Raw genomic sequence first — 18310 nt, 5'->3', positions numbered from 1 at the left:
GACATTTGGCTGATTGAGTAGCCACTGTAGGGTTACTGCTTCAAAACTTGTTGGACACCCCGGATCTAGAGTAGACCATCCCTGACAGGTGTTTGTCTCACCTGCTCTTAAAATCTTCAGTGATAGAGATTCCACAACCTCCTTAGACGATTTTCTTTCTTGCTTAACCACCGTGACAATCAGGAAGATTTCCTTAATGTCCAACTTAAACCTCCCTTACTGCAGTTTAAACCTATTGCTTCTTGTCCTATAATCTACGGTTACGGAGAGTAATTTTTCTTCCTCCTCCTCTAACAATATGTAGGTACTTGAAAGTTTTTAGCATGCCGCCTCTCAGTGTTCTCTTTTCCAGAGTAAGCAAAATCACTTCTTTCAATCTCTAGGAACACTTAGCCAACCAGTTATGCATGCACCTTATACCAGCCCCACTTGGGTTGCATTTCCCTACTTCATTAATGAGAAGGTCATGCAAGGTTAGATCAAATGCTTAACTGAAATTTAGATATACCACATCTGCCAATTTCCTCTTATCCATAATGCTTCTTATCTTATCAAAGAAAGCTATCAGGATGGTTTAACATGATCTGTTCTTTAGAAATCCATGCTGACTGTTACTTATCAATAATAATATCTTCCAGGTCTTTCCTAATGGATTCCTTAATTATTCGCTCCATTATCTTTCCTGGGTCAGAAGTTAAGATGACTGGTCTGTAATTTCCTGGGTTGTCTTATTTTCCTTTTCATAGACAGGCACTATATTTGCCCTTTTCCAGTCTTCTGGAATCTCTTCTGTCCTCCATTAGTTTTCAAAGACAACAGCTAACGGCTCAGATATCTCCTAAATCAGCTCCCTCAGTATTCCAGGATGCATTTCATCAGGTCCTGGTGACTTGAAGACATTTAACTTTTCTAAGTAATTTTTAACTTGTTCTTTTCCTATTTTAACTTCTGAACTTACTTCATTTTCACCAGCCTTCACTACTGTAGGCATAGAATCACCATCAACCTTCTTGGTGAAAACCGAAGCAAAGAAGTCATTTAGAATCTCTGCCATTTCCACATATTTATTATTATTTGTCCCTCTTCAGGGAGTAATGGCCCTACCCTGTCCATCATCTTCCTGTTGCTCCTAAAATATTTGTAGAATATTTTCTTTTTATCCTTTATGCCACTAGCTAACTTGAGTTCATTTTGTACCTTGGCCTTTCTAATTTTGCCCCTACATATTTTATTTGTTTATAGTCATCCTTTGTAACTTGACCTAATTTCCACTGTTTGTAGGACTCCTTTTTGATTTTTAGATCATTCAAGATCTCCTGATTAAGCCACGGTGGTCTCTTGCCATATATCACACCATACGCACATCTTATCCAGTATGACCATGACCACGGGGCTGCAAGAACATAACGGTTGACTATTTGGGGTGTCCCCTTTACCTCACAACTCCCACAATCCAATGTCTAGGGTGAAGGCACTTGCCTCAGTGCCCCTGGGGCAGCATGGCCTAACAGCCAATGCCTATACAGTAACTCTTCACCACAGGGCAACATGGCCTAATAGCCAGAGTCGGTATGGCAGCCCTTCCCTACAGGGCAGAATGGTCTAATAGCCAGAGCCTGTGGCTAGCGCATGGGCCTTGTAAACGACGGGCTGTGAGTTCAATCCCTGTTGGGGCCTCAAATATATTTCATTATAACTGCTTTCAAGTAACTAGGGACACGTTACATAAACATCTGTCAGGTGTGCTGGAAATGGTGCTAGGTCCTGCTCTGAGTGCAGGGGGCTGGACTTGATGACCTGTCGAGGTTCCTTCCAGTTCTATGATTCTGTTCTGTTCTATAAGAGTCAGTGTCAGTATGGCAGCCCTTCGCCACAGGGCAGCATGGCCTACTAGCCAGAGTCAGTACAGCAGCCCTTCACTCCATCTTGTACGCATCCATTTGGCAGATGAACTGTTTTGCACACTCTGGCCTTGCCATCCTCCTCTCTGATCTGTCTCCAGAGTCTCATACAATGTTGAGCTGTTTCCTTTTTGAATGGTCCTGCTACGTGGAACATGCCAAGCAACAGTGAGGGAGTGTGGCTTTCTGGGTCCACAGTGGCTCCTAAACCCACATCTCACCAGTGTGGGATTGACAAATTCATCAAGCACCCACTCTCACCTGGACTGCATCAGAAATGTCTGTTGAACTTTTAAGAAAAACAATATTTTCAGCCTCTCTCCTGTACACAATCCAAGATATTGGTTGTCCTGCCTTTTACAGGGGAAGTCGAAATGTGGGACACAGGAAGGAATAGACAGAAAATATTTTGTTAAGATTTATCCCACTACACAGAAAAGAAATTACATCCATCTAGAAATAATCATAAGAAAGGATGAAACCAGACAAGTACAGTACAGGATATCAATAATCCATTCAATTAAGGAAATCATTTGTGAATAAACTAATATAACTACCTGCTTCCCAAATGGCCAATTCTTTCAAAGGTTTCTGTGACTACAGTTGATTCCTGTTGTTTTTCGGAAGGCTCAGTTGTTGCAGAAACAAGTGAAGTTGAAACGGAAGGCAGCTATGTTAGAAAACACGTTTTATATACATTATTCCCTTCACATATAAAACAATCTGAGTTGTGGTTTGGCTGTCTGAAATGAATGAGAGATTGGGCGATATGCTGATCTTAGTTCAACTAATGTAAATGAATACTGTTTCCCAGTGCTTTTTTTTTTTTGAGTTAAAAAAGAGGAGTCAGTATGGCTCCTACTCCCCACACCTGCTGGTTCTCATGACTGGGGCTGCTGGAGGGGGACTGGGGGCTCCAGCTCCCAGCCCCATTGCAACCTCCTGGCCCCCCTCTGCTGTGGAGCCAGAAGGGACTCCAGCTCCTGGCCTCACTCTGAAAAGAGATGACAGTATGCCTTACCAGCAGGTACCATCACAAAAAGAAGCACTGCTATTTCCGTTGAATTTAATGAAAATTACTATAGATTTATAATGGTTTAGCTGAGGTTAGAATCTGGTCCTTTACATGTAATACTATAAGAATGTGAAAATGTAAAAGGATTATCCTTTAAAGCATATACTCATGTGAGATTTAAAGCACACATCAAAGAGCAAAAACACCATTCCTTCACACTTTTAGCCTGCAATACTCAAATGTGCTTTCATGAAAATAAGAAATTATGTCCCTGCAGCAGTAGACCTCCACTGATAATACTTCGCAAGAGAGAGTACTCCCTTGTCTCATAATTCTGCATGTGAATAGGGTAGACACTCCTCAAATTTAAAGGTATAAAGTTATGGGTGGGGCCTGCCTGAGGGATGTAGGTTTTCCCTAATGCTAAAACCACCAGCTCCTTTCATAATGGATGATTTAAAAAATGGTTAAAGGGTTTTCTTAAGGGAAGCTGGTATACTCTTTGGTGGAACCTTGTGTCTGCTATTGATTTCCTGCTTGTTTCCTCCTACTAACTTTCTTTGATTCAGCTTCATGTAGTGTTACAAGAGAATATCAAGCACTGAAATGAAAAGGATATTCATAAAACACAGATATCTTCCTGGTTCGCCATAAGAATACGTCAATGTTTATCTGAATTGCACAAAGTACAAAAGATTACAGAACCTTTAAACTCTTAAGGAAGAGTGAGCTTTGATCCATCACATCACACTGCTAAGTTTAGATCCAACAGTAGCTGAAACAGTAGGCTGATGCTAGCCCAGGCTGTGAATTGTGAGTTGCCATCTGGCAGACTGAACCATATAAGGGAAGGAAGCCACATACCCACTTTTATGTTGTGACGATGTGAATGGTTGTACCTTTGAGTCTGAAAGAAAAGCTCTGGCTTGAGTTGAGAATATTACAGCCCCTATAAACTCTATCCTCTGGAGCAACGAGACGACAGATTTCTCTGTGTTGGTGAGCAGTCCCAAAGCACTAACTGTTGATTGGATCAGTGAAAAACTACACTGTACCTGCAGTCCAGCCCAGCCCCTGACAAGCCAGTTATCCAGGTAGAGCTGAATGAACTAAAGATCTTCTGAGAAATGCAGCTACTACTGCTGTAACTTTAATACAGATCCTTAGAGCTGCTGACAGGCCAAGTGGTCGCACAATGAACTGGTAATGATTTTGATTTACCAAAAATCTGAGGTACATCCTGCGAGTTGGTTGATTGCCACATGGAAGGAGACATCTAAGTCGCTAATCTCCTGGTTCCAGGGAGGGAATAATAGAAGCTAGAGGTACCTTTGTAAGACTTTAAACCAGTGATGTGCAGACCAAGCCATGGCATTTTAAAGCATGGGGTGATTTAATTATTAACCAATCAGGATGCTTTTACTACATTATTAACCAATTGCAGTCAATAAAATAATACCTGGTCAGTGTTTTCTTGTGAACATTTTATAGATCTATATAGACTAAATATTTCCCCAGTGGAATACAGTAGTAAATGAAATGAGGAATTCATGCTACTGCATTTCTTTTGGGTAATGTTGATCACTAATCTGGCTCCTGAACCACTGAGGTCTGAGTATCACTACACTAAATGATATGAGATGCCTATTCATATTTAGAGACAGTAAATAATTTGTGCTACTGCACACCTTGGATCTCTCTTGTCCCAGCTCAGTATTATGGCATGCCATTGGGTGGCCGGTGGAAGTCTCCAGTCTTCTGCAAAGGATTTCTCTTTGAAAGATCTCATTTTCAACTTGCATAGCTTTAATCACAGCGGAAGCAGATTGCTCAGGATCCTTCTTCACACACACATTCCTTCGAGTTGCTGAGAGTGGCTTTTCTGGTCGACTTACTGGTCCTGACATCAAAAAGCAGCAAGAAATAGCTATTAGTGGTCTCATACAAGTATGTAACTCTGCAGGCATAAAGTATCTGGGCTAGTTATTAAAAAAGGGCTGAACCGGTAGCTTGCAACCTAGCTCAAGTAAGGCACAGCACATAGATGCTGTGAAGATTTATTTAACATTAGAATTCCAGGTCTTCTCCACCCTGGAAAACTAGTGAATAAATGGCATCACAAGAAAGTGTGATAGCGAGGTAGCTATGGTACGCATGGCAGCAGAATGGGCCTGGCAGAACTGCGTCAAATACAGACCCACTGGTTTTATATTTGTCTTACTTTAATAAGAGCTAGCATGAGTATGTGTACAGAGGCAGCGGAGTCATACCACTAGCTCATAATGTAGAGCTAGACAAAAGCAAACCAATCAAACAACCCTGCCTGCACAGCTCTCAAAAACTCCAGAAAGCTCTTAGACCTCCTTTTTCAAAAACACATTTTAAATCTTACTATAAGAATCATACCTGGGACATTGAAACCATCAAAACTTGCATGGTTACCAGCCCTAGCTAACATTCTTCCACCTAACATCTGATGTCAGCATGCACCAATAAACTGCTCCCCTAGCGTCAGAAAATGACACACTTGTCACAGTGCGGGGTATACAGGATGCACTGCACCAATAATTGCAGAGCAGAAATTCTGTCTGGACACTGCTGTGTCTGTTCCATCACGCTTCTAACACCCACCACTTACAGTGATGGACAGGATAGGAGAGAGCCTCTGATACTACCAGGAACTCCAACTGTCACTACCAGCCACTCCCTGGCTTAGGGCTTCCCATGTCACTTCTGGAGACAACTCACCAAGTGTAGATGCAGCATGATTCGCTACCCAGAGACTGACTATGCCTGTGGCATTCAAGACAGCCCACTGTACTATAGAGCAGCAGGCATGCTGGTCTGTTGCTCTTTTTTCCCCACTTTCTTTTCCATCTTCCATACTGCTCCTTTCAAAGATGCTGCACATAGGCTGGATTGTTTCTCTTTGTGTGTTAGGGTCCCCAGAGGACCTTCCCAAGATGACCACTGCTAATTCAAGTCTTTGTAGCTGATGCTGATTTTTCTAAACCTTCTCTTGATTTTCTTGCTCAGACAGAATTTCTGCGTGTATATAGTACAAGTTTTTAAAAAATGTATGGAAGTGCAATACTTATCTTTCAAAAACTGGCGAAAACAAGGATCTGATCAGGCAGGTATTAGCTGGTGTTGAACTCCAAGTGATCGGTGGAGTTTGTGGTTCTCTTTTGTTTAAGAAACAATACAGTAAACCCTTGACTTAACAGACTTTGGAAATAACAGATGCTGTCCACCAGCACACTCCATCCAAATAAACGTCGACCACTAACCACACCGGAGGAGCCACTGCAGTGGCTGGGTCCGGTAGGGCTGGAGGAGTCATCGGGGCTACTACTGCTGGAGCCACCACACGCTCCTCCCCCCAGGGGAGGGGTGTCTGCATGGGCAAGCGTCATGCACTGACATGCTGCATGTGAGACTGGGATGCTGTGCGCATCCATCTCACCCACTTGTTCCTAACCGACCGACCAGGCTGTCTCATCTGTGCCACTGCCAGCAGCAGCAGTAGCTGCATGGGGGTGCCCAGGGGCTTGTTCCAGACAGACCCTGTCTATTCCCCCAGCCCCCCAGACAACAACTGCACCAATGCTAGGTGAGTGATGAACTTCACTGCCACTCCTCGGGGGCCACCTGCAGGGCAAGAGGGTGTGCTCAGCCTCCTCCCAGCAGGTTGGATGCCCAGACTGGAGAGCTGGTGGGTGTCCTTGCCAGCCAGAGCCCTGGGCAGGGGCACACCTGCTCCAGGAAACTTAGTTTCTGTGGGAATGCCCACCCTTGGGTGGGTGATGTGCGGCTGTGGTAGACGAGCCCACTGCCAAGCTCTCTCTACTGAACCTGCTGAGTTCCTCCCAGGTCTCAGACAGAGCACTCCCTAATGTACCTTGCAAAGTGCCTCCAGTCCTGCAGATTCAGATTTAACAGACTTTTGGCATTAACGGACATCACTTCCCCCTCTTAATCTGTTAAACCGAGGGTTTACTGTGTAATATTTTTGTTTTGGTTTGGTTTTGCATCAATTAAGCAGTCATAGTTCGGGGTTTTCTATACTGTTATCTTTACTGGCTCTCAGGATTCATTTGCAAGTAGGTGCGCTTAGCTTGAGAGGTTTTATCAAACTAATAGGACTATCTAACCCTCTTCATTCATTTGAACAAGAGAACTTCGGTCAGTTCTCTTCCTAATCCCCAAAAGCATCTTTTTGTAACTGATGGCAGACTTGCTTAAGGGGGTGGCTGGACTACAAGAATAAACCATCTTTTCATAGCTCCTCTTAAGATCCAGCAGTTGACCTACAGAGGCTGCCTTCCTGTCAACACCCTTTCACCACTGGAAGTATGTCTGTATAAAGAAATATGGGCAAGTCTAGAGCATTATGGAAGGTGGAAAAGAAGATGCAGCCTTCATTTTGTGGGGGCAGGGACAGAAGGAGGAGGAGAGGTGGTATACACAGCCATGGGTTTACTCTTGCTCTCAATGAAGTCAATGGAAATTTGAGGTGAGAGGAAGCATAAAAATGGGCACAGCCCAAGAGAACGTGGGCAGAAGTGTGCAGCAGAAACAACATCTGAGCCAGAAGAGGAAGGAGAACAGGAGCTCACGTTGTAGACTTTACAAATTCTCATCTCTCTTACTGGAACAGGTTCTTTCATGTTCCTCCTGGTGCAGGGATCCAGCAGAAAGTGGCCGAGCCATTTTACTTCTGACCTTCATGGGTCTGATGGGGATGTAGGTTTCAGCATCATCTTTCCTCTTTGCAGACAGGATTCGTTCCTGTTTCAGATCTGCAGAAAAGCAAGTGGACAGTGTAGGAGAACTATAGTCACAGAGTTTAAAGCTAGAAGGGACCTCCAGATCATCTAGCCTGACTTCCCATACACCACAGCCACCAGGGCCACCCTGGCCCTGCTCCTGTACATGAAACGTACTAGTCAAGTCAAGTTTGATTGGATTTAGGAGCAGCGAAATCAGTGAAGACTTGTTAGGCCTTGTCTACAAACAAGCATTTTGCTGCTTTAACTGTGCTGGAAAAGTTAAAACAGCATGCCTCCCCTTCACCTATTGCAGTTGAAGTTATACTGTTATAAAAGTGCTTACATATAAAACTTATTCCAGAACAAGTATCAGAGAGGTAGCTGAGTTAGTCTGCATCTTCAAAAACAACAAGAAGTCCCATGGCACCTTATAGACTAACAGATGATAGATTAACAGATATATCTGTTAGTCTGTAAGGTGCCACAGGACTTCTTGTTGTTATTCCAGAACAATTAATCGAAAAAAGTTATACTAGTATGAAGCGCTTTACACCTGTGTAATTGTAACTGTACTGGGACTTTTACAAGCACACTGTATTTGTAAAATAATTATATCCCTTGCCAATGTAGTCCCTTGTCAATAACATTTTTAAAATGCAGATTGGGATCTATACATATTTATGGATTACAGAGGATGCTATGATGATCCATCTTCCAACAGGGAGAAGACGTAAGAAAAATTTACTTTTTAGCACAGGAATGGTACAAACCTCACATACACAAGATACCGCTTTTCACTTGCACCCCAGCTGGGAGTAATCCTCAAAAGGACTGACAGGTCTAAGAATGACAAATAGTGGCCTCTCATTTACCTTTCTCTCTCTAGCCTGGAGCACAGGGCAAGAGAGAGATGTAGCCCTGACTGCTAAGGCACTAGCAAGAGAGAAGTTGCAGCCAAGAATCTATGTCCTTATTGGTCACCATTCTTTACAAAAATAGAACTTTCGAAAAATGGAAAGCATTAAAATAATAAATTGCATCCTCAAACTTTTAAAATTTTCCATTTTTTGAAAGTTCTATTTTTGTAAAAGTTTAGAGTTGAAGCCCCAACTCACAGTAAAGAGAAGTTACTTACTAACAACTGTTGATTGCGAATTGCCTTTATGCTGTCCCAGTTGTGGCATATGGCTCCCCTGACACTGAGTTGCAGAAGTGCTTTCTAAAAGCTGTATCCATTTTGTAAGACATTTGAATTGGTATCACTTGATATTCTGCTTAAAAATTAGCCAAGTCGAATATCAACAAGGCTCATATTAAATGGACGAAGAACTGGGTAACTGGTATATTTCAAAAAAACAATCACCATCAAATAGTGTTTTGCTAGTGGTGTTCCACAGGGATCAATACTAGACACGCTTCTGATAAGCATTTACATCAGTGATCCAGAATCAAATGTAAAATCGTGGCTGATAAATTTGCAGGTGACACAAAGGTAGGTGGAATGGTAAAAATGTGGACGGGGAGTCAGAGCGAGTCATCTGGATCACTTGAGAACCAGGATCCATTAAAAACACGTGCTTTAATACAGCTAAATGCAAAGATACACCTCTAGGAATGAAGGAAGGCACGCTATACTTAACAGATTGGGAAGCTATCCTGGAAAATAGTGACTGTGAAAAGGAAGTAGGGATAATAGTGGACAAGCAACTAAACATGAGCTCCCAGTGTGATGCTCTGGCAAAAGGATCAAGGGAGGTAGAGAGGTGATTTCACTCTCTATTGGTGTGATGGGATGTACAAACCCCACACTGGAAGAGAGGTTAAGAAGAAGCTCTGGTCACAGGAGGCTCTTCCCATCAGCACCTTCTGGACAGGCTACCAATGGAAACAGAGCTTGCAGGGACATAGCACAGCTCACTCAGGGCTGTTCACGTAAAGGAGCAGAACTCCACTGGTAGCTCATGCAAGATTCCAGCAGGTACTACGCATTGCCCTGAAAAACTGCTGCATGTAATGCTCAAATGTTGATTTAAAAAGAGGCTGGTTTTTTAGATGTTATTTCCTGTTCATTGTAAAATAAAAAACAAGCAAAAATTATCTGAATGAACAACAAACGTCCCTCTGATAGTTATAGGGTTCCTAACTGTTCTAAGTGTAAAAAATTCAAAATTAAGTACAAACCCCAACCAAAACATCAACAACCAAAAGAAGGATGGAACGTGCTGTTCTTTTGTACAAAAATAGAAAGGAGTATATTGTTCAAAAACAGACTGTCCTTCCTTAAAGCTTAAAAAACAATTTTATGAACAAGAAATGAAAAACAAATTAGGCATGGAAAATATTTTTAAATTTTGTGCTATTATAAATGTGTAATTTTAACAGAAAAACTACTGGAAAATAAGACTAACATTTGACAGCTTTTTAATGGGAAGAGTGCTTTTTCATCTTTTGATCACAAATCTGCTTAATATTAGGAACGCTGCTGGAGAGTTGGATCCTCGTATCAGACGTAGCATCAAGTCTATGCCTGCATTTTGCAGTGTAATGTGAAAATCCAGTTTCACATAGGCATGTTGAAGCAAAGCGAAGGAGCACTTGAACGGCACATTTCACCACATTCGGGTACTGTGCAATTAGACTGCTCCAAGAATTATTTAGTGAAAGCTCATTAAACTTTTGAGAGTTTCATCTGAGAGTCTGAAATCAAGTCAGTCGGACTCTCATAATCTTGTGTTACACAGTTACAACTGCAATGCTGCAACTGAACTGGTACAGGACACAAGGACTTACTTGTCAAATTCTTCTTAAATTCCACCATAGGAGCACCAGCATCAAGGTCATGGCACCTTCCAACCTCCTGATACCTGGGAACATCCTTCAGTAATAACTCACTTCTGGGCAACTGAAGACTTCCAAAAATTGAAACTGTCTCTTCTGCAGGAGAGTGCTCCGAAAGCACATCCTCTTCAACAGAATCACAGTCATCACTAGAACAGTCCTTCTCCACCCTTTTCTGACTTGTACTGAGTTCCAAACTTCTTCTCAGTTCCTGGTTACAATTCAGACAGATTTATCTTTCAAAATCAACCAATTAGATTGCTGCTCCCTCCATCTCAAGAAGGGAAAAAACCAGACTTTTTTTTTTTTTTAAATAAACACACACTCAGAAGGAAAATATTTTGAGCTTTTACAAGCAAGCACGTAGAAGTGTAGTATTTCTGGTAAAGGTAGGTAGATAGGTTAAATTTAACACAATTTAATTTTTAAATTACAATGTAGAAGTCACTAAGGAACAACAATGCTGAATTTAAATCTACAAAAGCTAGGAAACAGGATACAGGTACAAACCTCACCTTCTCCCATATACAAAGCCACAGCCCCTAACGAACATAAGCTATCCTTGCCTCCTGGCAAATCAGGCATACCCAGAAAAGTCACACCTAGAAAAACTTAACTCTGCCCTCTTTGCCAGTATTTCAGTGGATTCCTGTTTATTTTCCATGGTTGTGGCGTTCAATATGGCATTAATCACCTCTAGAAGCCTCTACCTGTTAGTGCAAATAAGCCTGTTCATTACAATAATATTGTGAACTATACGTTCCTTCACAAATAACAAGCAGTCATGTAGAACCTTAGACACTAACAAATCTATTAGTCATGAGCTTTCATGGATAAGAGCTACTTTTTCAGATAATCAGAGTAAAAATTATATATACACCCTATAAACTATATATATAGCTGCTGTTAAGACACAAAATAGAGCCTATTTTGAAATAAGCTATAGTGCTTCCAATGGCTCTATTTTGAAATAGGCTCTGTTGTATGTAGGCATACAACCACGGAAAATAAAATAGGCTGTTTTATATGCATCTGACGAAGTGGGTCTTTGCCCACACAAAAGCTTATGCTCCAACAAATGTTAGTTTACAAGGTGCCACAGGACTTATTTTTGCGGATACAGATTAACCCCTCTGAGACCTGTATGTAGACACTCTATTTCAAAGTATCTAAGTGCTACTTCAAGATGCATTTTTGTATGTGGCAGCATTATTTCAAAATAAGCTATTCCAAATCCCCTGTTTCAGAATAAGGCTGCTGTGTAGACATACCCTAAGACAGAACTACAGGTAGCCAGCTTGCATTTTTGCCGATTCTGTGTGTTTTCTTGTTTTTTTAAATATTTAAAGGGTGTCCGTTCATTTCTTCTTTTCCTAAACCTTTTTGCTACCCCTTCTCTGAAAGAGCCATGAATTTTTGCAGGGTGGCTATCTACTTTTTTAGTGACGTGTCCTTGTTTACTGAAGGTGGTGTTAAGGGCTTTAAGGCATGTATTCTAGACTTTCTACTCAGAGAAGATTCTGAGGTGTCTATGGCTATGTCTATACTAGAAGCATCTGTTGACAGAACTTACTGTTGACAGGGTAATCTTGACAGAACCTCTGTCAACAGATCGCATCTACACACAACTTGCTCTGTCAACAGAGAACTGCCACACTGCACTGCCTTCTGGTGCCAGAAAGCAGAATGGCAGCTCTGCAAAGAGAGCTGCCTGGCAAATGGAAGCCCCTTCTGTCGACAGAAGTGTCTACACTGCATTTCTGCTGACAGTACTCTGCCGACAGATTGCTATGCCTCACATTTTTGAGGGATAATATTGTTGAGGCAAATGCAGAGTTCTGTCAAGAATGTGTCGACAGAATGCTTTAAGCATGTAGACCCTCCCTGAGTTATGGCAACAGAAGGCCCCTTCTGTAGACAAAACTGTCTAGTGTAGCCCCAGTCTAAGTGCCTGGCTGTAGATAACATTTCTTGGCATTTCTGGCATGGTTGCTGGATCTACAGAAATAAGAGTGGTGATCTGTGGCTTTCTTATATATAGTGGTCTGCTGTGCTCCATTGTTCAAACTGATTTTGTTGTACAAGAAGTTGATGCTGGTGAAGGAGTGTTCAACAGTTTGATGGGTAGGTGGTAGTTGTTGATGCTGTGACGTAAATCTATGAGAACATTTAGGTTGTACGTCTAAAGCGTAAGGACATAAGAATGACCACACTAGGTCATACCATTAGTCCATGTAGTGGCCCAATGCCCTATGTTCCAACAGTGGCCAGTGTCAAGTGTCTCACAGAGAGTGAATGGAAAAGGGTGATTTATCAGATGAAAATATCATTGGTGTATACAGGTATACAGTTGGTTTAATACTGCATTCTTCCAGAAATTGATCTGTGCTGGTATCCAGGGCTTTTTAATAAAACAGGTCCATGAATGTTCCAGAATAAAAGCTCAATAAGCATTGGAACAGGGATTGTATATGTGCCAGTGGCCATGGGTTTTTATTTTTGTTTCTTTTAATATGTAGCCATAGTCACTCCTACGTTAATGTTGTGGCATTACAGGGCTCCAGCTGGTCCGAGCTATCACCACTTCTCCCTACACCCCATCAACAAAACCAGTGAATTAAAAAAAAAAAAAAATCTAAATAAACCAAAAAAACAATCCTACCCCAAGCCAAAGTGCAAAGCATCAAAGACTCTGAACTGCATTAGGGAATTTGCTACCAATTTTACTTGGAAGATGCTCAGATACTACTTTGATGAATGGCAAGAGAAAATCCTAACAAACGAAATCACAGACTCATTTTGCTGGGAGCTCTTTTGAAAATATTTCAGACTGTGATGGCCCACTGCCAAAAGTGACAGGAAATTACTGCATGTGCTCACAGGGGGCCAAAATGAAGCATATAACCATTAACCCTGCAGTTCAAGGTGCTAAAGCCTTTCAAAAAGTATAAAGCAACAGTTTTCAGGAATAAATACATGGACTTTTAAGAAACATGTTTCCTGGGGGGAAAAAGACAACAGGATAGAACTTGGGGTCTGGAGGAATTTTCCAGTACTTGTGGGAATCATGACATCAAGACTATGGCTTCATAATCAACTGTATTTAAACAGGTATCTGGACACAATGTGAGGTGCCGCTGTTTCAAAGCGCACAATTTTTTCAACTGTGGCTCTCAGGAATTGAGGCAAAACCTGAAATCATCCTCCACATTTGTTCTGCAGCTGCCCAGTTCTGAAAGCAGTGGTGTCTCCAGCTGCAGCACAAAAGTAAGGGTGGCAATATCATCTCACGCCACCCCTACTTCTGCACTGCTGTTTGTGATGGTGCTACCTTCAGAGATGGGCACACGGACAGCAGCTGCTGCTCTTGCAACCCCTCTCCTGCTAGAATAGCCTTGGAATCCTCTTTTGGGACAGTCTGAGAAACACTGCCTAACATACAGATAAAAGAAACACTGAAGAGCTTTCTCCAGCTGCACAGATCACAGTGCCTAATCAAGATTGACTAACACATTTCATTATAATCCCATTTTCATTTGCACAGCATGTTGACAAACTAAATTGTTTGGACTGAAATTTTCCATGGTTCTTCTCTGCTTCAAGTTAATTGTTTTGTTTTGAAGTTTGAGCTAAAGTATAAGAACCATTTCTGAGTGTAAGACTAACGAATGTAGTGTTTGCTAATATTAGCAATTTGTCATCCTCATGGAATATAGCAAGAATTTAAAATTTGCAAGGAGATAATCCTGGGAACAGTGTATTTTACTGTCTCAGTGAAAAAACACTGCAATTTGGCCAAATGTAAAGCACTAGAAGAAAAAAAATTGTATCAAGGACAAGTTCTGCTACACAGATTAGTCTTTTGATTGTCTTCTAAATATTGTAAATGCACTGTGAATGCTCAAGCCTCACTTAGCCTCCTACGTTGTTCTACAGCAGACACACAAAACGGAGCCTCCAGATGATCCTTCTACTCCCCTCTCCCAAAATATCTTTTTTTCATAGGAGCAGCGTACTGGTCTTTATTTAGGAGACAGGAGACCACGAGGTCTACACTCACCTTTTCACCTGACAGGACAATTCACAGTCTGTATTACTGAACAAGACTTAGCACTCTGCCAGGGCAGGGAAGTATCAGTTATACAAGACCACATGTGGCATAGCTCATAAGTTTCTTCAGTTTCACAATATTTCCTCTCAGAAAGAATATGTCAGATATATGTACTGCTGTCACAAAATGGATATACTCCTGCATGTGTAACTCAGTTTCAATTCAGTACACATCCACCTCTAGCAATATCTGGTCTATAGACAATAACAGCCTACTAGTACTGACATCTTTAGCTCAAGTTGCAGAAGTCTGTGGTGGACCTCTTAATATTGTCAGTCCAAATCCTACTGACAACCAAGTGTATATTATTAAAGTTTCACATAATAACAGAATTCCTACCTGTTTTTCACCCATATTTTTTAAAAACTAGAAAATTACATACAAAAGGAGAGGCAGGGAGTAAAATAGGTCTGAACAGAAACCAAGTTTGATAGCTATATGGCCCAAGCTAGAACTGGAAGGGACCTCAAGAGGTCATCAAGTCCAGTTCCCTGTCCTCCCAGCAGGACCAAGCACCGTCTATATCATCCCTGTGTGCACCTTTTGCAAATGTTAGCCAAAATCTCTTTGTGCCTCAGCTCCCCATCTGTAAAAGAGGGTAACAATTCTTTCCTACTTTATTGGGGTGTTGCAAATACTACGAAAAGTTGTGAGGAAATAGCAATTCTGTATTCAGTGTGGCATTCAGATAGTGTGCAGTAAATAAATCCTGGTGCAGTATAACAAACAATGGGATTAAAAAGCAGCACTGAACAGCTGCCTCCTTCAATCAACACCATCCAACACATGCAGCCAAGATGACCGGTGCCTGCCCATAGCAGAACGACAGGGCAGCTGACTTTAGCAGTGTTAATGAACATGCTCAGTCCATATGATCAAGTTCAGCACAAGCCAAGCAGCAAGTTTGGGTGGGCATGTGACCCCACATGCCTTTCCATTCCTCAGTTCTGCTCCCTTTACTCCCACTGACTTTAATAGTGTATGACTGGGTTCTGAAAAAAATAGGAGCCCTATGGGAAAAAAAAAAAAAAAAAAAAGAGACACTATACACTGAAATCCGGTATTTCTGTATGACTATTCACAACATTTTCTATTACAAGACCCAGTTTTCAGCTGCTTTTTACTCTGACAAACTCTAACCATTCGGGCTGAAATCGGACTGCCAAACATCCAGTTATAGACTGTAATGCCCACTTGAAAAGGCAGCTTGGCAGTTCTGGTCAGCACCACTGACTGGACGTTAAAGTCTGGTTGACGGCATTGTGGGGAGTGAGTCCTGCCTACCTGCCATGGTTTTGCAGAGCTCCCAGAAGCAACAACATGTCTTCCCTCCAGTTCCTATGTGTATGGGCAGCTGGGGAGTTCTGTGTGCTGCCCCCACCCCAAGTGCCAGGTCTGCAGCTCCAGTTGGCTGGGAACTGTGGCCAGTGGGAACTACATGAGTGGCACCTGCAGATGGGGGGCCCTGCACAGAGCCACCTGCCTGCACCTCTACATAGGAACCAGAGGGTGGACACACCGTTACTTCTGGGATCGGTTTAAAGTAAGCGCCACTCAGAGACAGCATCCCTCAACCCAAAGCCATACTGCAGAGCTGGAGATGTATTTGGTGTGCTGACAAGCTGGTGGAACTTGAAAGACTGACTGCGCTAGGAATATCTGAGTCACGACCCTCCCTGATCTATGAAAATTGGCATATGAATACACATAACTTCAAGATGCTTTATGCAAAACAGGATATGTAACATGTCACTTTAAAAGCTGTAATCTGCTGAATCAGTATATCCTATTTGTATGCATGTATCTTTCTTGTATGTGAAGTTAGAAATATTAAGTCAAATCCTGTTTCATTAGTCCATGTATTCTACTAAAAGCCATTAGTGATACTTTAGAAACTTGATGACTTGGTAATCTAGTCAATGACTTATAAATGGTTTTGTTTTTCCTCTAATCCCAAACTGTGTTTGCTCCTACAAAGATATGCGGTCAGTCCACTTGATGCTGAAGCAAATTTTGCATATGGCATTTTTCCACTCAAGATGAAAGACAACTGAGCTGAGCACAAAGAATTCTTCTGTTGGGTAAGAAGGATAAAAAGAGGAGAAACCAAACAATAGAGGTGGTTGCACAGTGCCAGAAAATGCCCCACTTACCACCTCGGAAGCCTGCTGAAAACATTTAAGACTGAACCGGGGAAGGATCAGACCCAAGCTAGGAGTCCACTTAGCTTTTAAAAGATATGATTATAACAACTGTTATTGCAAATTCTTACCCTAAACAAGTTTCTTAATGGATTAGAATTAACTGGCTTTTTTTTTTTTTTAATTTTGGCTGTGTATTTTACTTTGCTGTCTGTTTTCACTTGCAGTCACTTAAGTTCTACTTTTTATACTTAATAAAAAACATTTTTGTTTATTATTAAGCCCAGTGTAAATAACTGTTACCTGGGGGGAGCAACCACTGTGCGTATCTTTCTTTCATTGATAAAGAGGGCAGAATTTATGAGCGTTCTCTGTGTAAAACTTTTATACAAAGTAAGAGGTTTATTTGGGGGTTGGTCCCTTTTGGGAGTTGGGTATTTGGGTGCTGTAAATGGCTCTATAGCTCAGCCCCTGTGAGAGTTGCACTGTTTCAGCCTCTGTGTTGCTGGTAACCCCAACTCTGTGCCTTGGTGGGGGAGGCCAGAGCATCTGGTCCAGCAGGAGAAAGTGATGGGGAGCCCCAGAAGGCAGGCAGGCCTACATTGGTGACTGGATCAGCACACTGGGTGACAACCAGTACTTTTTTTCTAGCAAAAAAGGTGCTGGAACTGAAGTCCCAATGTCAGCCTCAACCCCAGGATCCCCAGGGGCGCTAGGAGGGGGCTATGATGCCACAGCCCTGCAGCTGAGAGCTGTCTGGGGAGTGGAGCCCTGACCATCAGCCTCAGCAGCAGGAACCCTGGCCAGGGAGCTGCGGGGGGGACCCTGCATTCCTGCAGCCAGGAGCCGGCTGGAGCTTGGAGCCTGGCTGGCATCCTCAGCCATGGGATCTCCAACATTGGTGACTTGATCAGCACACTGGGTGACTGACAAACCACAAGGGAATTCCTGTGATCCAACCCTTCCCAATTTGGATTGCTGTTGCAGAAACTTCTGTATTAAATTAACTCTATAAAGATATTTTAATCCTGTGAAAGACTGCATAGAGTTACTGGAGATGCTGGAATAAAGGGAAAACTGAGGCAAATGCCTCAGTCAGGTCACGGCTGACCACAGGCTCAGGCAGGACTTGTTTTATCACATTAGAGCTACGTCTACACGGGGATGCTACATCGAAATAGCTTATTTCGATGTAGCGAAATCGAAATAAGCTATTTCGATGAATAACGTCTACATGTCTTCCAGGGCTGGTGCCGTCGACGTTCAATGTTGACGTTGGGCAGCACTACATTGAAGTAGGCGCTGCAGGGGAGCATCTACACGCCAAAGTGGCCCATATCGAAATAAGGGTGCCAGGAACAGCTGCAGACAGGGTCACAGGGTGGACTAGCACTTCCCGGGCAACAGCAAGCCGCTCCCTTAAAGGGCCCCTCCCAGACACACTTGCACTAAACAGCACAAGATCCACAGAACCGACAACTGGTTGCAGACCCTGTGCATGCAGCATGGATCCCCAGCTGCAGCAGCAGCAG

General features: G+C 42.4%; 1 protein-coding gene across 3 annotated transcripts in view; it reads right to left on the bottom strand.

The window, feature by feature from the left end:
- KATNIP (katanin interacting protein) overlaps window positions 1–18310 on the bottom strand; it is a 119792-nt gene that overhangs the window by 73734 nt on the left and 27748 nt on the right. For all 3 annotated transcript variants that reach the window (XM_075010939.1, XM_075010940.1, XM_075010941.1), the window contains exons 7-10: window positions 10479–10737; window positions 7569–7718; window positions 4605–4816; window positions 2459–2571 (exon numbers count right to left, since the gene is read on the bottom strand). In XM_075010939.1, the coding sequence (XP_074867040.1) occupies window positions 2459–2571; window positions 4605–4816; window positions 7569–7718; window positions 10479–10737 (734 nt within the window). The remainder of the gene's footprint in view (window positions 1–2458; window positions 2572–4604; window positions 4817–7568; window positions 7719–10478; window positions 10738–18310) is intronic.

The sequence above is a fragment of the Carettochelys insculpta genome, chromosome 16 (genome assembly GCF_033958435.1).
Source record: "Carettochelys insculpta isolate YL-2023 chromosome 16, ASM3395843v1, whole genome shotgun sequence".
NCBI lineage: Eukaryota > Metazoa > Chordata > Testudines > Carettochelyidae > Carettochelys > Carettochelys insculpta.
This window is presented reverse-complemented; position numbering and strand designations above follow the sequence as displayed.